The sequence below is a fragment of the Triplophysa rosa genome, linkage group LG14 (genome assembly GCF_024868665.1).
Source record: "Triplophysa rosa linkage group LG14, Trosa_1v2, whole genome shotgun sequence".
NCBI classification, from domain to species: Eukaryota; Metazoa; Chordata; class Actinopteri; order Cypriniformes; family Nemacheilidae; genus Triplophysa; species Triplophysa rosa.
Window position 1 is genome coordinate 2,443,001 of NC_079903.1, and position 20,395 is coordinate 2,463,395.

At 49.6% G+C, this 20,395-nt stretch overlaps 1 protein-coding gene and 1 long non-coding RNA gene across 7 annotated transcripts in view; one reads left to right on the forward strand and one right to left on the reverse strand.

Annotated features, from left to right (window-relative positions):
- septin4b (septin 4b) overlaps window positions 1-20,395 on the forward strand; it is a 109,996-nt gene that overhangs the window by 66,441 nt on the left and 23,160 nt on the right. For 4 of the 6 annotated variants that reach the window (XM_057350837.1, XM_057350834.1, XM_057350835.1 and 1 more), the window contains exons 1-2: window positions 10,418-10,628; window positions 14,359-14,483. The exons of 1 other annotated variant lie outside the window; for it this stretch is intronic. In XM_057350837.1, coding sequence (XP_057206820.1) covers window positions 10,544-10,628; window positions 14,359-14,483 — 210 coding nt within the window. In that variant the 5' untranslated portion in view covers window positions 10,418-10,543. Of the gene's footprint in view, window positions 1-10,417; window positions 10,629-14,358; window positions 14,484-20,395 lie in introns of those variants that run through there. One more of the 6 variants, XM_057350836.1, reaches the window with a different exon arrangement.
- Window positions 2,239-3,042, reverse strand: LOC130564612 (uncharacterized). The gene is made up of 3 exons (XR_008964289.1): window positions 2,956-3,042; window positions 2,628-2,681; window positions 2,239-2,398 (listed from the first exon to the last, which is right to left on the reverse strand). It is a non-coding gene; the product is annotated as an uncharacterized LOC130564612 (long non-coding RNA).

The following is a 20,395-nucleotide window of genomic DNA, read 5'->3' on the forward strand; positions in this document are numbered from 1 at the left end:
CCCGCTGTTCTCATGGGTGCAACACACTCATCGAGGAGGGGGACGGACATGGTGTCTGCTTCCAGTACGCTGGGGCAGACGTTGTGGATACGTCCTGCCTGCACTGCGGGCAGTTGACGATTCAGACGTTGCGTCACAGGTGCCTGTGTTCCCACGGGACTCAGCCACCACCTCGTCTGCTCCCCGTTCCGCTACGGCAAGCAGCGAGGGTGATATGAGGATTACCGTGAGCGTTAATCCGCCAGCCACTGGCTCACGAACCGTTCGCACCTCGTCTCGCTCGTCTGACCATTCCCCAGGAGACGGTCCCACCGTCTTGTTCCTCAACCACGTATTCGGAAACGGTGCGTGGCAATGATGAGATGTCCCTTGCAGCATCGGGGGGTGACGTACTGCCATCCGACTCCGGCGATTCCTCTGAGCTCCCTCCCTCGGGGGGTTGAGCCCAGGAAGAAGCGGACATCGAAATGTCAGCCATGCTTTCCCGCACTGCCTCTCCCAGCGCTCGCGGCTGGTTACATGGTGCCTCGGGTTTGAGCGCGGTTCCAAGCCGCGCCCTCCCCCAGTGCCGTGTTTACCGGAAGTGCATGAGGAACTTAGTAAGACCTGGAACGCCCTCTTCCCTCGAGGGTGAGGCAGCTAGAGGATACTTCGATGTCCCCCAGGTGGAGTATGCCGCCGCGGTGCACTCGTGCCCGCAGGCAACGGCCACCTGGGGGGCTCGACCTAGACTCCCGTCCAAAGCATGGAGGGACTCGGCATCTCCGGTGTCGAGAGCTTACATTGCTGTGGGCCAAGCTGCCTCCTCTCTCCACGCTATGGCTCCTGCCAGGCCAAGGCGTTGAGAGAGCTCCAAGAGGGTAAGACCGACCCAGCGCTTGTGCAGGAACTCCGCGCCGCCACCGACCTCGCTCTATGGGCGACCAAGGTGACCGCGCGGGGGATTAATGCTTACCAAGTAGCCCTTACGGTGCCGGGCGGCTTCTTGCTGTTAGAGAATCAAGGCCTCCGCCTGTGACGGCCGGTGTAAGGGGCTTCCCACCTTTTCCTAAAAAGCTCTGCGACCCCCTACCTCTCAACTGGACGGTTACAATTTCGGGCTAGCGCTCACGTCTGACTCGCCCAGGCCAGTCAGCATCGCTCCGCTAGAGATTGTGACGCGGCACAGCGCTGTGGCGTTTTCCATAGGAACCCCATCTGTCGGCTCGACACAACATCGAGAGACCGACAGAAAGGGAACGTCTTGGTTACGGATGTAACCTCAGTTACCTGATGGAGGGAACGAGACATTGTGTCCTTCTTGCCACAACGCTGGCCGCCCGCCGCAGCGGTCGAGGGATGCTCAGGCTCCTCAGAGCAAAAGGTGAATGAATGCAGCACGCCGTCTCCCTTTTATACCCGGATATCCGGCAGCGGAATCCGGCATGCAAATTTCATTTGCCAATTTCATTGGCCTTTTCTAAACTAGTCAGAAGTTGATACCCAGATAGCAAACGGACTCCGGAACGGATCCGCCCCGATAGTGTCACAAGCTCTGGAACGGATACGCAAAACGGGTCTGGAACGGAGTCCACTTGCACAGCGCAGCGGATCCAGAGCAAATAAGGATTGCAGATCCGGACCAGATCTGGGGCAGACCCGCCCTGTATCCACTGATAAAGCAGCTGATCCGCCACAGATCCGATCAGGACCCGTTTATAAAGAAGCTGATCCGCCAGGATCCAATTTGGACCCGTTTATAAAGCAGCTGATCCGCCACGGATCCGATCTGGTCATTCTGTCTGGATACCTTTCAGATCCCTCATTTAAAACTAGTATTCTGGCCAAAACTAGCTAAAGAAATGTTTCAAATCTAATGGATCGACATTGGATAGACTGGATTGCTCTATATTATGTAATATGCCTGCCTTTATTAATAAAACATGATGAAATCATTCAAAACTTGTAAATCAAAATTCAGCCATTTTAGCCAGTAAAAATTATTTATGTATACAATTAATAGGTATTACAGAAAATGAAATGCAACCATAAATTGTCCAAAGAACATTTTTTATTTAATGAAAAATAACACTTTTTTTAATGTAGCTCAAGAAACATTTATTCTTATTAATGTTGCACTGCTTATTTTTTGTGTGGAAACTGGGTTTTTTGAAGATGAATAGAAACAAAACTATTTAAAGTAGTAAACTTGATCTCAACTGTTACTACTTAACTGTTAAACGAACACTTCAAAACACAGAAGTTAACTGTGTAACACCGAAACGCTTCTGTTGGGTGCTGACAGTGGGACGGCTCCTTGAGTTTCCCCTATCTGCTGCCAAGTTGAACCACCGTATTACGTGTTTTGTAATGTCATCATCAGTGGCGGCACGGGAGACATGGCTCTTTCTCACAGCACCTGTGATACACAAGCTAATTTTCATTAAACATATTCATGAAATCACATAGGAGATACCAGTTTTTTTTAAGGATACACATAACCACTGTCTTTAAAACAAGAGTGTACAATCTGACATTTATAGGTACACTGGAACTTTTGGAGCTCTAGCCGTTAATAAACACAACTGCATACAAGTTGTGAACCTCCGTGTTCTTTTTAAGTCTGTAGGCAAAGTTTACATACGTACCTTAAAGATGAAATTCTCCAAAAACAGACCAGTGGCACTTGAATGAGCTGTAAACTGCAAGAGAACACACACGCACAGTATCTTAATATGATTTAATATCTTAATATGACATGAAATAATTAGTCTACCAGAACTAAAGTTTACTGATACAAGTGGGTTTTTAAACTACGAAGTAGTTTATAACCTAAAAACTTTTAACTTTAAATTATTGGTATGAATCTTTTGAAATTGCACATTTATTACATGTGAAAAGCTGTAGTGTGGACCATTATTAGTATTTTGACAAAATAGCTGGCTAAATCAAGTTTAAAACAGTATCAAATCTTACTTTACTCGGTTGTTTGGAAAAGATGAAATACTGCAAGACCAGTGGCACTTGAATGAGCTGTAAGCTGCAAAATAACACACACTCAACAGAACACACACGCGCGCGCACACACAACAGAACACACACACGCACAGTATCTTAAGATTTAATATGATATGAAAATTATCTGAAACAACATTTCATGGGGAGGTGGAGAATATATGTCAAAATATTAACAAAAGACTCAAACTATACCAGAAGTTCAGTGTAAAAAAAAACAGGTAACGTTAACGTTAGGCCTAACATCAGTTTATCTCACCTGCTATTTTACTGGAAATTAATTAATTTTACTCAACGCTAATGACAATGTGCTGAAACTTGGCTTGCAAAAATCACTTCAGAATTAAAAACATCAAGCAAAGCAATCAACGGTAATGTTACTGGCTATGTAACTGTACAAATAAAGCATATTTTAACTATTCTTACCGTGTTCTGTCCTCACCGACCTGCCAGCTCCAGCGTTTCCACTGTGTGAGGAGATGGATTAAGTGACTGTGACGGTTTAAAAAAGGCGCGTTCGGTCAGAGAATTCGCCCAGCGTCAGTTGCGAGTCCGCGAGTTGACAGTGCGTTGTGCAGAGGCGGGGCATATTCTGTGCGTGTGGCCGAATTGAATCTGAGAGTATAGCGGACCAGGTGACTTGAAGGCGGATCCGCCCCGAACTCTATTGCTATCAGGGTAGGTTCTCAAGAGTGAACCCCATCTGTCGGCTCGACACAACGTCTCGTTCCCTCCATCAGGGAACTGAGGTTACATCCGTAACCAAGACGTTTTGGTGACAGGAGCATTGAGTACACAGAAACAGCAACAACAGTACTGTACACAGAGACCATAACACAATATACAGTACACAGATGATGTAAATAAGGGCCTATGGGTATAAATAAAGAAATACAATACAATAAACATAAGATAAAGATATAGAGAGTAAAGCTATGTGTGTATGTAAATATGTACAAGTAAAAATAAGAATATACTATTGTAGTACAAGGTATGTGCTGAATGAAATACAATTTACAGAAAAAGTTGTATTAAAAATAGATAGTGTGTTATCTGGGGATATCATTAATATTGCACTTAATTATTATTGCACAGAGTTATTAATTGCACGGTGGGTTAAAAAACACTTAACTGTTCAAGAAGCTGTTTTTGTGTCTGGTTGTTTTGGTGCTCAGTGCTCTGTAGCGCTGACCAGACAGCAGCATTGTGAAGAGATGATGGCTTGGATGTGAGAGGTCCAGGGTGATTTTCTGAGCCCTTTTCCTCACTCTGGATGTATACAGTTCTTGGAGGGTGGGCAGGGGATCACCAATGATCTTCTCAGCAGTCCGAACCGTCCTCTGTAGTCTTCTGATGTCTGACTTCGTGGCTGAGCCAAACCAGACAGTGATGGATGTGCAGAGGACAGACTCTATGACTGCTGAGTAAAACTGTTTTAACAGAGTTTGTGGTAGGTTGAACTTCTTCAGCTGATGTAAGAAGTACAACCTCTGCTGGGCTTTTTTAGCAATGGAGCCAATGTGATTGTCCCACTTCAGGTCCTGAGAGATGGTGGTGCCTAGGAACCTGAATTACTCCACTGCTGCCACAGTGCTGTTCATGATGGTGAGAGGGGGGAGTGCAGGGGGGTTTCTCCTGAAGTCCACAATCGTTTCCACTGTTTTAAGCGTGTTCAGCTCCAAGTTGTTATGACTGCACCAGACAGCCAGCTGCTCAACCTCCTGTCTGTACGCAGACTCAACACCATCCTGGATGAGGCCAATGAGTGTGGTTTCGTCTGCGAACTTCAGAAGTCTGACAGAAGGGTCCTGGGCAGTGCAGTCATTGGTGCACAGGGAGAAGAGCAGTGGGGAGAGAACGCACCCCTGGGGGGCGTCAGTGCTGATTGTGTGGGTTCTGGATGTGAGTTTCCCCATTCTCACTAACTGTTGCCTGTCTGTCAGAAAGCTGGTGATCCATTGACAGATAGAGTCAGGAACAGATAGCTGGGTTAACTTTGTCTGGAGCAGTGATGGGATGATGGTGTTGAAAGCAGAGCTGAAGTCCACCAACAGGATCCTCACATAGGTACCTGGTCTATTGAGATGTTTCAGGACAAAATGCAACCCCATGTTAACTGCATCCTCAACAGACCTGTTTTCTCTGTAGGAAAACTGCAGGGGGTCCAGTAAGGGTTCTGTGATGTCCTTCAGATAGGCCAGTACCAATCTCTCGAATGACTTCATGACCACAGATGTGAGAGCGAACGGGTCTGTAGTCATTCAGTCCTGTGATTTTGTGTTTTTTTGGGATGGGGATTATGGTGGAGCGCTTGAAACAGGAAGGAACTGTGCACAGCTCCAGTGATCTGTTGAAGATCTGTGAGAAGATGAAGGCCAGTTGAATAGCACCGCTTTTAAGACAGGCTGGGGAGATACTATCTGGGCCTGGTGCTTTTCTTGTCTTTTGTTTCCTAAAGACTCGGCACACACCCTCTTCACTGATCTGAAGTGCAGGAGATGGGGTGACTGAAGGTGATAGGTGTTGTGTAGAGAGAATGAGTTGGTTTGAGGTGTAAAGTTAGCATTTTCAAATGTTGAGTAAAAGTCATTCAGATCATTGACCAGGTGTTGATTGCCTGGGGGGATGGTGGCTTCTAGTTAGTGATGTCTTTCAGGTCTTTCCACACAGAGGCAGGGTCGTTGGCTGAAAACCGGTTTTCCAAATTTTAGAGTAGTTTCTCCTAGCCTGCCTGTACAAGACTTTGTCCCCTTTTCTGTAGGCATCCTCTTTGGCTTGGTGAATCTGTCTGAGTTTTGCTGAGAACCATGGTTTATCATTGTTGTATTTTAAGGAAGTCCTAGTAGGAATGCACAAATCCTCACAGAAACTAATGTATGATGTTACAGTCTCTGTGAGCTCATCCAGATCGGTGGTAGCAGCTTCAAAAACACTCCAATCGTTGCACTCAAAACAGGCTTGTAAGGCCTGCTCTGTTTCGTGGTCCATCTTTTAACAGTCCTTACCATTGGTTTGGCAGATTTTAGTTTCTGCCTGTAGGCTGGGATAAGGTGAACCAGGCAGTGATCAGACAGTCCTAAAGCTGCTCTAGGGACAGAGCGATATGCATTCTTTATTGTAGTGTAGCAATGGTCCAAAATATTTTTGTCTCTGGTAGGGCATGTGATTTGTTGTCTGTATTTTGGCAGCTCGAGTGTAAGTCTGATTAAAGTCCGGGTGTTGTTGCGCAGTGTCCGTGATGTGATCGGCAAGCTTTTGTAACGCCAGGCTCACATGCGCTTGCGGTGGAATGTAAACACACACTAGAATGAACGAGGAAAACTCTCGCGGCGAGTAAAAGGGCTTACAGTTAATGAAGAGTGCTTCTAGGTCGAGACAGCACATCTTCATCACTGTTGTATCTGTACACCACTTTTCATTGATGTAGAAACATACCCTACCACAGCGTGTGTAGCAAAGTTCAATAAAACAGGAAGGAAGGAGGCGGGAACCGGCGAACATTTAACAATAAACTTTAATCAAAATAACCAAACAATAACACGGAAGTAAAAGGCCGGCAGCCCCTCACGGACGACTGCCGGCCACACAAACATAAACACAAAACGTAACATTTCCGGGCCCAGTCCTCTCTTGTTGGCAGTCCCGTCGCTCGTCCTCTTATGCTCCCTAGCTCCCCCGTGAGGCATGTGGGACCGGTGCGTGTACAGCTGATACTCATTATCACTCACGCCACCGGCCCCGCCTTCCTGCCCCACGGCTCTCGTCCCGCCTTCCTAGCTACAGCGCGATTTCCCCGTTGATTCTGCATCGTGGTCCGCTCTGAACAGCTGGTAGCCGGGCAGATGTGGCGCGCTGTCCGGGATGAAGTCATTCAGCCACGTTTCCACAAAACACAAAACAGCAGAGTTTGAAAAATCCTTATTTGTTCGGTAGAGTAGAAGAAGTTCGTCCGTTTTGTTTGGCAGAAAGCGCAGATTCCAAGGCTGGTTGTGCAAGTTTCCGTGTCCACAAGGGCAGTGGGCAGGGAGGAAACAGCCGAACAAGCAAAAGTCCAAACCAGCTCTCTCTACACGTCCACACTGTCGGAAGATGCGGAGATTAAGTCCTTGTCCGTGGATTCTGGGTAGACTGCAGAGAAGTCAAAAACATAACGGTATCAGTTACACCCCAGACCCGACAAATAACACAATACATAGCCGCGACGAATGAAAGGAGAGGAAGAGAATAAATAGGGGAAGGGAAAATGAGGAACAGGTGTGGACCATGAAGTAATTGACATCGTGAGTAGCATTAACAGGGATCCAGGTGGGAGAAGGATGACTGGGATGAAAACAAGGGAAAAGCTTGTGTGTGGAGAGAAAGCACGTGGGGGCAACAAAAAATGAAAACAAGCTAGAGACAGGGCATGACAATTATATTATATACAATATATTATATTGAGATATAGATTATATATAAGCTTTCCATTGATGTATGCTTTGTTAGGATAGGACAATATTTGAAGAGTTTATTTCCAAAAAGATTAAAAAATGTTTTTATTATTGTATCATGTTTTTATTGTGTTAGTTAGCTGTATTTTTTTAGTTATTATGGCTCAAATCAAAACAAACCAAATGCAGTTTGATTTATATTAATTGGAATGCACAATAAAAAACATGATTTTTGAAAAAAAAAATGTAAACAGAGTTCTCATTTTGGAAATAAACTCTTCATTTGGCCGAGATACAACTATTTAGACTTGGAATCTGAGGGTACAAAAATCGAAATATTGAGGCACTGTAGCAGGCCGTTGCTAAGAAGAAATAGGTTTGTTTTAACACTCTCTATGGGCTTATCGCTGTCATGACATTGGGGAGAGTAGATGAACCCGGAAGCTGAAATTCTAAGCTTTACATAGATACCAAACTTGAGTGGGTAATTGCCGAAGAGCGGGCAGCAGCGAGTGCAGTTTGTAAGCATGTTTTCAGCCATTTTTGTTTGCGATTTTGCTGCATCCACTGACAACATGAATCATGAAGATGATCTTTTGTCAGGAATGGGGGTGGAAAGAACCCAAGCGCAGGCAGCGGCAATGACGGGGTTAACAAAAAATACTTTATTTGACAAAACACTGAACGAAGGAAATACCCACGAGGGGGTGTCTGACAAGACGAACTAAAATACAAAACTAGAAACCAAAACTTCCCTCAAGGGGGAAAAACCAAACTAAAGTAAAAAATAAACACAACTCGCATACAGGGACACACAGAGCAATGCAAGGCAGGAACACAGGGAACCAGCACAACGCATGAGACATGAACAAGCACATACAATGACCGAGCACAGGACAATGAAACAAGAGGGCATTAAGTAGGGAACACAAACGAGGGATAATGACACAGGGCAGGTGGGAAACATTAGACACTGCAGGGAAGCAATACATGAAACGAGAGGGGCGGGGCCAATGACAAGACACGTGAAAGCACATGGAATGTCAAAAAGGTAAACACCCCATGGCTTCTCACACTAAACATAAGGCTTTGCCACGACTCTGCCACAAGACCAAGAAATCCGTGACAAGATAAAGCAGAGTCGTGGCAATCTTTACTCAATATCCTAATGATTTTTGCCATTAAAGGAAAATTTATCATTTTGACCCATACAATGTTTTGTTGGCTATTGCTACAAATGTACCTGTGCTACTTATAACTGGTTTTGTGGTCCAGGGTCACATATGGTAAATGGCCCAGCATCAGTAATTGTAATATTATTAGCCAGAAAGACTAATACCATGCTGATACCCCGCACATTACAATATTGTAAATAACCCATACTGTATATATGTATTATTATGTATAGATTGTTTAATTTAATTATTTTAGTTCTCTTTATTTGCCTAATTAATATGAAGCACTATATGAATTGAGCTGAGCTGAGTTGAGTTGAGTTGAGTTGAGTTGAGTTGAGTTGAGTTGAACAGAACTGGCCAAACTCAGAATTTGGCAAACTAGGGATTGCGGCTTTACAGACTGTTTAAAGGATTTTTATTCAAGACATAATCACTTACCATTTTAGAATCTTGCCTTAAATGCCTTGTGAAATGATATTTGCTAACTGAATATAATGTTAATTTAATGTTTATTTAAATTAGTCTGTGTACGTACGTGTGTGTGTGTGTGTTGTGTGTGTGTGCGTGCGTGCGCATCCGTGTGTGTGTGTGTGTCTCTATGTCTATGTGTGTTAGTACGTGTGCATATTGTGTGTGTGGAGTGTTTTGTATGTGGGTATGTCTGTCTTCTGTGTTTTCAAACTTTTCTTGTTTTTGCAGGTACAACTTTAATTATTTTGCTTATAGTCAATATGTCTCATGTACAGCTGCTTTGTAGCAATGAAAATTGTAAAAGCGCTTTATAAATAAAGTTGAGTTGAGAGTTGACTTTCTCTCACAAGCAACATGCCATCAAGCTTGTGCTGAAAGCGCTGTATTGATTTATAGAGCCTTTCTATCTACTGTTGTGGCCAAAGGTATTGGCAGTGACATAAATGCTGTGTTTTGCAAAGTTTCTCTTTAAGCTGTTGTGGTGTTCATTCACATTGTTTAAAGATTATTATGCAGAGTGATCCGATGCTTTTTAAATAATTGCAAAAACTTCCCAGATGCAAATCCCATATAGAAAACATGTTGTCAATCCTGAAAATGTGAGTGGATAAGTGAAAGTGACCTATTAGTCAGATATGTTGACCCATACCCGAAATGTGACCTCTGCATTTAACCCATCCAGAGAGTAGTGAACACACACACAGCAAGTCGTGAACACACGTACACCCGGAGCAGTGGGCAGCTATCACTGCAGCGCCCGGGGAGCAAATATGGGTAAGGTGCCTTTGCTCAAGGGCACCTCAGTCGTTACCCGCCGGCCTTGGGGATCGAACCGGCAACCGTTAGAGAGTCCGACTCTCTAACCATTAGGCGACGACTGCCCCCAATCAAAGGAGAAGCCCAAACATTGTCCGAAAGTTCTTTAGTACTAATAAGGCAAGAAAGGTTCGCCATCAGTCAGGATTTGGCCCAGAAACTAATATCCAGCATGCCAGAACGAATTGCAGAGGTTATGAAAAACAAGGCACAACACTGTAAATATAGACTCTTTCCATATATTATGTTTTTGCCAATAAACGACATTAAAACTTAAGATATGCTAATTCAAGATATGTGGAAAAATAATCTACAAATAGAGAAGCAGCAAACTTTGCAAAACACAAAATTTATGTCACTGCCAATACGTTTGACCACGACTGTGTTCAGTATTGAGTATATATGTACCTGAACTGACTTTCTCCCAACATCAACATAGTCATACATTTTTTATAATGCATTATAAATGTATGGAAATGACGGCAGTATTGGTGGCATTAGGTTTTATGGAAAAAGGTTTTGTGCTCATTTCAAAGTGGGGCAGGTTTAGTGATTGATCGCCTATATGTGAATTGGTGCCCTGGGGCAGCGGGGCAGCTCAATGCCGCTGAAGGACACAGTGTCCCGGGTGTGGTGGTATAAAAGCCTGAGCTAATGAGTGGATCGCTGGGTCTGGAGCAGGGAATGAGGAGCTGGCTTCGCCAAGGCAAGAAGTTCAGACTGCCTACAGGTGTTTTGGGTGAGTTGCTCTCTGCATGCTGGGATGAAGGAAGTCATGGCTTCATAGATGGCGAACGGATATGCATCTTTGATTGTTTTCTCTTTGTCATTTTGTCTTGTTACTGACTGTAGACTAATGAGCAGATTCCTATCAAAACTGTATTGTCAAGAAGTCAAGAAGAAACTTCTTGTCCATATGTTACTCAAATACATTTTCACTGTACGAGACTAAATACCAGGAGATTTTTGACGTTGTACATCCTTTTTTTTGTAGGCTGTGTCTGCTGCATTGAGAATTGGCTCAGATCATTGTGGAAAAAATCCACATCCTGTAATGTACTGTAACGTAGGGACTGGCAATAACCATCCATTGGTTTACTGTTCTTGATGTTTTGTACATTTATGATGATGAAATTATTTGTAATCATTCCATTTAATCCATTTTAAATGAATTGAGAATTCCCGGCATAAATGGACAACACTGTCATGGCTCTGCTTCCTTAGTCATGTTTTTCTTGGTCCTGTAGCAGAGCCATGACAAAGTCTTTGGTTATGTGTGGAGAGAAACTTATTGTTGTCCTTTGGACAATAATATACGTTCTCTCCAGTGTCTTGTCATTGGCCCCGCTCCTCTCATTTCCTTGTTATCTTTCCCTAAGTGTTTGATTACCCACACCTGCCCTGTGTCGTTATCCCTCGTTTGTGTTTCACTATATATACCCTCTTGTTTCTTTGTCCTGTGCTCGTGTATTACGTTGTGTTCGTGCTCGTGCTCATGTTCCTGTGCCACCCTGGTTCCTGTTCTGTGCCACCCTGGTTCCTGTTCTGTGCCTTGTCCTTTATTCGTGAGTTGTGTTTTTTTAGTCTTAGTCACCCTGCCGTGTTGTTTTTTGTAAGACGTTATGTCGTGCCTTGTTTTGTTAGGTTTTTTTTGCCCCCCGTGGGAAGTGTTTTGTTTCAGTTTTTTATCTCAGTTTCGTTTTCCCCATTGTGGGTGTTTTTGTTTTGTGTAATAAATATTATCTGTTAACCCCTTCACTGCCTGCCTGCGCTTGGGTTCTTCTGCCAGCCCATGACAGAATACACGAGCCATACTGAACCCAGCAGGCAGCATGGCCGACTCACAGCGATCCTGCCTAACCCACCGCCTTTTCGGGATACGCCAGGGGAACCGGGCCACCATGGACTACGTGGATGAGTTCCTGGACGCGTCAGCAGATTGGGTGTTCAGTGAGGAGGTGCTTGGCTTCATTTTTAATCGTGGCCTCACCGAACCCCTCTCCCCTAGCGAGATGAGGATGCTGGGTTCCCCCAGCTTTGACAACCTGGTCTGGATTTTGGCTGACCGGGACAACCCTGAGTCCATTGCACCAGCCCGGGCTTCCCGCCCGCTAGCTACTGTGCCAGAGGGTCACGTCCTGGCCATCGCCACATTGGGGAACTCAGCCCCTCCTTCGCCCACCAGTCTCCGTGGACGGCGCCGACGGAGGGAGTCGTGGGACTCCCCGTCCGACTCCTCTAGCACGGAGCTAGTCGTGCCCCCCACCGCTTCTCAACAACCGGCCACATGTCCTGTGGGCCGGTCCAGGAAGAAGAAGCTGAGGAGGGGGAAGTCCAGCCCGGTGCAGCCGGCGTCCAGCCCGGTGCAGCCGGTGTCCAGTCCGGTGCAGCCGATGCCCAGTCCGGTGTCCAGTGTCGTGTCCAGTGTCGAGTCCAGTCCGGTGCAGCCGGCGATCAAGCCGGCATCCAGCCCTGTGTCCAGCCCTGTGTCCGGCCCTGTGTCCGGCCCTGTGTCCAGTCCTGTGTCCAGTCCGGTGATCCAGCCGGCGTCCAGTCCGGTGATCCAGCCGGCCTTCCAGCCGGCGTCAAGCCATGTCCAGCCGGCCTTCCAGCCGGCGTCAAGCCATGTCCAGCCGGCCTTCCAAGCCGGCGTCAAGCCATGTCCAGCCGGCCTTCCAGCCGGCGTCAAGCCATGTCCAGCCGGCCTTCCAGCCGGCGTCAAGCCATGTCCAGCCGGCCTTCCAGCCGGCGTCAAGCCATGTCCAGCCGGCCTTCCAGCCGGCGTCAAGCCATGTCCAGCCGGCCTTCCAGCCGGCGTCAAGCCATGTCCAGCCGGCCTTCCAGCCGGCGTCAAGCCATGTCCAGCCGGCCTTCCAGCCGGCGTCAAGCCATGTCCAGCCGGCCTTCCAGCCGGCGTCAAGCCATGTCCAGCCGGCCTTCCAGCCGGCGTCAAGCCATGTCCAGCCGGCCTTCCAGCCGGCGTCAAGCCTGTCCAGCCGGCCTTCCAGCCGGCGTCAAGCCATGTCCAGCCGGCCTTCCAGCCGGCGTCAAGCCATGTCCCAGGCCGGCCTTCCAGCCGGCGCCTCAAGCCACTGTCCCAAGCCGGCCTTCCCCTTGCCCACTTGTTATTTTGTCTTGTCTCCCACTTGATTCTGTTCTCCATGTTTTGTCTGGTCTTGTCTTTGTCTCAGTCTTCCTTGTCCTGTCCGTCTACCCCTTGGTGAGCACCTGGAGGTGCTCATTAAAGGGGGGGCTTCTGTCATGGCTCTGCTTCCTTAGTCATGTTTTTCTTGGTCCTGTAGCAGAGCCATGACAAAGTCTTTGGTTATGTGTGGAGAGAAACTTATTGTTGTCCTTTGGACAATAATATACGTTCTCTCCAGTGTCTTGTCATTGGCCCCGCTCCTCTCGTTTCCTTGTTATCTTTCCCTAAGTGTTTGATTACCCACACCTGCCCTGTGTCGTTATCCCTCGTTTGTGTTTCCCTATATATACCCTCTTGTTTCTTTGTCCTGTGCTCGTGTATTACGTTGTCTATGCGTTGTGTTTGTGCTCATGTTCGTGCTCATGTTCCTGTGTTACCCTGGTTCCTGTTCTGTGCCTTGTCCTTTATTCGTGAGTTGTGTTTTTTTAGTCTTAGTCACCCTGCCGTGTTGTTTTTTGTAAGACGTTGTGTCGTGCCTTGTTTTGTTAGTTTGTTTTTGCCCCCCGTGGGAAGTGTTTTGTTTCAGTTTTTTATCAGTTTCGTTTTCCCCATTGTGGGTGTTTTTGTTTTGTGTAATAAATATTATCTGTTAACCCCTTCACTGCCTGCCTGAGCTTGGGTTCTTCTGCCAGCCCGTGACAAACACACTGTGTTTTCAAATGGATAGAAAACAAAAAAATCAGGGTGTCAGATACAGTATCATCCTTTAAATTTCTATTACAGTACAAAGCAAGAAATAATTGTGTGAAAGTTAGTGGCATGATGGGGTGTTTTTGCATCATTGCGTTTAAGCAGTCTACTTCAGATACGTTAACACAAATACAGTAGTCCAAACAGCACATTAATAGATATCAGTGGTTCCCAACCCTAGTTCTCGAGTCCCCCCTTCCCAGAATGTTTTAGATGTCTCCCTATATAGAACACCTGATTCTACTCCTCAGATCCCCTCCGAATATTAGTTAGTGTGTTAATTAATATCCCCAATTAACACACTAACCAGCTGATGATTTGAATCAGGTGTTCTATATAGAGAGACATCTGAACATTCTGATATATACCACATTGATTAAATACTGAAAGTAATTCACCGTTGACATATTCTACATCCAGACCTCTTGCATTTATTCCATTGCTTTTGTTTAACCGTTCTCTTCTTTCTCTCAACCCATAACCATCCTTTCCACTGTAACACCCCACCACTGGCCCTGGTTTGAACTGGTTTGACCCACTTCATCTCTGAATGCTCATGTGCTGGACATGGCAGAGTGTACAGTAACCCCAATAGCTATGGAGGACAGTGACCGTGAAGTTGACTCTGCATCAGATGACCAGGACTCTTTCCCTGCATCCCCCGTGTCCCCTGAACCCAGGGCTCATGCAGAGGAAAAGGTACTGATACACCCCCACCTTCCTGCAAATGGTACAGATGACCTCTGACCTCTGTTTGCATCACTTTGTGGTTTGGAGAATGCTTTCTTCTGTTATTAGCTGACAGCTCTGTCTGGCTGGTCTGTCAGAAGATCACCCGGCCTAACTAGTCTGGCAAGTGTGGGATTTTTTTTCATTGTGGCAACAGATTGAGCATGTGATGTTATAAGATGACTGTTCCAGTGAACAGTGCCTTCACTTTTTTTAACATCACTGCACCACATTGCATTATTTATCAGGACAGGTTTCAGAGCAGCTGGGAAAAAGGATACTGTCATGCTATCCCATTCAGCCTTTAGTTTTTTTTACTGTAGGGCTCTGGTTCTACACAAGAGTTGGAAATGTATCAGATAGCTTTCTAATAACTCTGCATGTAACCTTTAACATGTTAATCTTTCATTGCTGTTAAGCCGGGTGCACATTGTGCGAATCTTAAAACATTCCTATGATCCTAGACCAAAATTTGGTGTCTTTGATCTCTAGTTTTGCTGATTAATGACCGATGTGATCAGATTTTTTACTCCGACAAAATTCTGGCACTGTCAGTAGTCCTGTAGTTTGACTTCTACTATGACGACTTGTGCGCAAAACTCAGGACAATTCTTCAGACATGTCTTCACTCTCCTAAAGTTTTTTTAATTACTTTTTGTATAACCATAGTTCCCTTTCTGTCGGTCTCTCGACGTTGTGTCGAACCGACAGAATGGGGTTTGTCTTGAGAACCTATCATCTTCTGAGTATTTAGAAAAGGCCAATGAAAATTGGCGAATGAAATTTGCATGCCGGGCTCCTCCCCGGATGTCCGGGTATAAGAGGGAAGCCGGCGTGCTCATTCATTCACCTTTTGTTCTTCAGAGCCTACGCATCTGATGAGCTTCTCTACGATCTTGGGTATCATTCTTTCTGCTGGAATCTACGACGTGGACAGCGGACGGTCCCTTCCTGCAGTGACTCTCCCCTGGGCGTCTCGGCAGTTCCGGAGGTGTTCGAGCAAATTTCCTTTTCTAAAAGAGCAAATTTCTCCAGCGTGGCTTGTCCCGCTGTTCTCATGGGTGCAACACACTCATCGAGGAGGGGGACGGACACAATGCCTGCTTCCAGTACGCTGGGGCAGACGTTGTGGATACGTCCTGCCCGCACTGCGGGCGGTGACGATTCAGACGTTGCGTCACAGGTGGCTGTGTTCCCACGGGACTCAGCCACCACCTCGTTTGCTCCCCGTTCCGTGGCGGCAGGACTACGGCCCTGCCGTCCGCTATGGCAAGCAGCGAGGGTGATATGAGGATTACTGTGAGCGATAATCCGCCAGCCACGGCCTACGGACCGTTCACACCTCGTTTCGCTCGTCTGACCGTTCCCCAAAAAAGACGGTCCGCCGTCTTATTCCTCAATCACGTATTCGGACACGATGCGTGATGATGAGAGGTCTCTTGCAGCATCGGGGGGTGACGTACTGCCATCCGACTCCGACGATTCCTCGGGCTCCCTCCCTCGGGGGGTCGAGCCCAGGAAAAAGCGGATGTCGAGATGTCGGCCATGCTTTCCCGGGCCGCCGTGAGTGTTGGGTTGCAGTGCCCGCACTGCCTCTCCCGGCGTTCGCGGCTGGCTACATGGCGCCTCGGGTTTGAGCGCGGCTCCAAGCCGCGCCCGCCCCCAGTGCCGTGTTTACCGGAAGTGCATGAGGAACTTAGTAAGACCTGGAACGCCCCTTTCCGGCACGTTTCACGTCAAACAAAGTTCCGTCACCCTCTCTTCCCTCGAGGTTGAGACAGCTAGAGGATACGTTGATGTCCCCCAGGTGGAGTATGCCGCCGCGGTGCACTCGTGCCCGTAGGTGGCGGCCACCTGGGGGGGCTCGACCTAGACTCCCGTCCAAAGCATGTGGTGTCTCGGCATCTCTGGTGTCGAGAGCTTACATTGCGGCGGACCAAGCTGCCTCCTCTCTCCACGCTATGGCTCCTGCCAGGCCAGGGCGTTGAGAGAGCTCCACGAGGGTAAGACCGACCCAGCGCTTATGCAGGAACTCCGCGCCGCCACCGACCTCGCTCTACGGGCGACCAAGGTGACCACGCGGGCCCTGGGTCGGACGATGTCCACACTTGTGGTCCATGAGAAACTCCTCTGGCCGATCCTTGCGCAGATGAGTAACGCCGAGAAGGTCCGCTTTCTCGACGCACCCGTCTCGCAAGGGGGGGCTGGTTGGTGTTACTGTCGAGCCGCAGCGGCCCCGCTCACCCCCCGCCCGTCGGGGGGGCGCGAGACCCGCACGCGGCCTCCCCCGGAGGGTTCTCGACAGTAAGAAGCAGTCCTCCGTGCCGCAACTCGGCCGCCTCGGCCGTCGAGTCCCGTGCACTGTCTGCTTCCCAGCAGCCCTGGTCCTCTTCAACGCCCTCCAGCTCTGGCGCCCCCCACTCAGGCGGCCCCCCCTGGAGGAGACAGCGAAGAGGAGACCAACGCCCCATCAGCAGCCGCGGCGCAGCGGCCGTCATGGGAACACCTCAGGGGGATCGAGGCTACCATTGGGCCCGACCCCAGCCACATCGCTGGGAAGTCGGATAGAGACGGATCCTGCCCCGTCTCTCCATCTGCTGGCCCCCTCCGGGGGGCTGGCGCCCACTTACTCTCAAAAAAGGAGTTTTCTCTCTCTCTGGGTTAGCCTGTCCGGCTTCCCAGGCTGTCAGACTGGCTAGGGAAGACGATCCGTCTCGGCTACGCGATCCAGTCGCCTCACGCTTTCCAAGTTCAGCATCCAATGTACCTCAGTCAGAGGCTAGGATGTTCCGTACTTCGGGCCGAGGTTGCCACCCTTCTGGTGAAGGGAGTGATCGAGCCCGTCTCACCAGCCGAGATGTTCAACGGGTTTTACAGCCTGTACTTCATTGTCCCCAAGAAAGGCGGTGGGTTGCGCCCTATCTTGGGTCTGTGTGTTCTGAACAGGCACCTACACTTAGCTGCCTTTCAGGTTGATCACGCAGAAGCACATCCTGACGTCCGTCAGGTGTCAGGACCGGTTCATGGCAGTCGACCTGAAGGACACGTACTTCATGTCTCGATCTTCCCTCGACATCGGCCCTTCCGACGGTTCGTGTTCGAGGGACGGGCATATCAGTACAGGGTCCTCCCCTTCGGTCTGTCCCTGTCTCCACGAGTCTTTACGAAGGTCGTGGAAGCCGCCCTCCTTCCCCGTGGGAAGGAGGTGTGTGGGTACTAACTATCTCGACGACTGGCTCATTTTGGCACACTCTCGAGATCTGTTGTGTACACACAGGGACCTGGTTCTCCGGCACCTAGATCGGTGGGGCTACAGGTCAACTGAGAAAAGAGCAAGCTCTCCCCGGTGCAGAGCATCCTCTTTCTCGGTATGGAACTCGACTCTGTCCTCACGAGCGGCCCCGCTCACCCCCTGGGGGGGGCGCGAGACCCGCGACGAGGAAGCCCGCACCCTCGCGGCCTCCCAGAGGCGCGCGACTGATTAGCGCGCCCGATCAGTGTTGAACTGCCTGAAGATCAGACAGTCAGCGGTCCCCCTGTAACAAGAGGCTCCTGGGATACATGGCATCCTCGGTGGAGGTGGTCCCCCTCGGGTCGATGTACATACGACCGCTCCAACACTGGTTGCAGAGTCAAGTTCCTTGGAGAGCGTGGCACACCGGCAGCAGGCGTATGGTCACACGCTTTTCTGCCGACACACCCTAACCCCCTGGTCTCCATGACCTTCTTGCGGACAGGGGTCCCCTTTGGGATGCCTCCTTGCAAGGTTGGGGTGCCGTGTGCAACAAGCAAACAGTGTCGGGGCGGTGGACGGGCCCCCGCCTGCGTTGGCATTTCAACTGCCTATAGTTGTTGGTTGTGCTACTTGCATTGAGGAGGCTACTACCTCTCGTGCAGGGAAGCACGTGCTGGTCCGGTCGGACAGCACAGCTGCTGTGGCACTCACAGCAGCTAAGATGACTCGCTCGACGCCTCCTCCTCTGGAGTCAGCAGGTGATCAGCTCCCTGCGAGCCACACACATCCCAGGCGTCCTGAACCAGACAGCCGATGCGCTCTCTCGTCAGTCGACGCCTCGCGGAGAGTGGCGACTCCCTCCCCGCGCAGTCGGCTCATTTGGGGCAGTTCGGCCAGGCACAGGTGGTCCTGTTGTCTCCCCGAAAGACAACAGGACAATGAAAATTGGCAAATGAAATTTGCATGCCGGACTCCGCCCCCGGACATCCGGGTATAAAAGGGAGACGGCGTGCATCATTCATTCACCTTTTGTTCTTCGGAGCCTTCGGTTATGAAGATCTTCTCTTGCTGCTTAGCAAAAGCTCTACATTGCCGGTTCTACGACGTGGTGCAGCGGACTGTCCCTTCCTGCAGCGACTTCCCCTGGGCGTCTCGGCGGTTCCAGAGGTGTTCGAGCCTGCAGACGGTGACTCACCGTCTGCGTTCTAAAAGAGCTAATTTCTCCAGCGTGGCATGTCCCCCTGTTCTCTTGGGTGCGGTGTCCTCATCGAGGAGGGGGACAAGCACGATGTCTGTGTCAGGTGTTTGGGGGTCCAACACGCTGAGACAGCCTTCGTGGACTCATCTTGCCCGCACTGCGGGCAGATGGTCATAGAGACGTTGCGGTCATGGGTGGCTGTTTTCTCCCGAGAATCAGCCACCACCTCGCATGCTTCCCGGGCTATGACGAGGATGGCTAAGGCCATTCCGTTCGCCAAGGCGAGCGGCGAGGGTAATATGGGGATTTCTGCGAGCGCTAATCCGTCAGCCAAGTGCTCGCGGACCGCTCGCACCCCGTCTCGCTTGCCTCGTTGTTCCCCAGCTGGCGGTGCCACACCGTCAGCGTCCTCCTTCACGCAGTCGGACACGATGCGTGATGAGGATGAGATGTCCATCGCAGCATCGGAGAGCGAATTGCTGGCATCCGATCCCGACGACTCTCTGCAGCTCCCTCCTAGGGGGGGTCGAGCTCAGGAGGAGGCGGATGTCGAGATGTCGGCCATGCTTTCCCGGGCCGCCGTGTCCATTGGGTTAGAGTGTACTCCGGTGCCTCTCCCCCAGCGCTCACAGTTGGATACGTGGTTCTTGGGCTCTGAGCGCGACTCCAAGCCGCGTCCAACCCCGGTTCCATTTTTCCCGGAGGTGCATGAGGAACTGGCGAAGACGTGGAACGCCCCCTTTTCGGCGCGTACAAGTCAAACCGGTTCCGTCGCTCTCTCTTCCCTCGATGGTGGGGCGGCTAGGGGTTACGTCGACGTGCCCCAGGTGGAACGTGCAGTCGCGGTGCACCTGTGCCCGCAGGCGGCGTCCACCTGGAGAGGTCGACCAAAACTCCCGTCCAAGGCGTGTAGGACTTCGGCATCGCTGGTGTCGAAGTCCTACACTGCAGCGGGCCAAGCTGCCTCCTCTCTCCACGCCATGGCCATCCTGCAGGTCCATCAGGCCAAGGTGTTGAAGGAGATCCACGAGGGTAAGACCGACCCGGGGTTAATGCAGGAACTCCGCACCGCCACCGACCTCACTCTAAGGGCGACCAAGGTGAACGCCTGGGTCGGGCGATGTCCACCATGGTGGTCCAGGAGAGGCATCTCTGGCTCAACCTTGCGCAGATGAGCGACGCCGAGAAAGTCCGCTTTCTCGACGCGCCCATTGCTCAGGATGGGCTGTTTGGTGACACTGTCGAGGACTTCGCTCAGCAGTTCTCGACGGTGAAGAAGCAGACGGAGGTGATTAGCCATATTCTTCCCCGCCGAGACTCGGCCGCCGGTAGGCCTTCGAGTTCCCGTGCGGCCTCTGCTTCCCAGCAGCCCCGGCCCCCTTCAAAGCCAGCTCCGGTTCCAGCGCTCCCTACCCAGGCGGCACCCCGGAAGAGGGCGTCGAAGGGGAG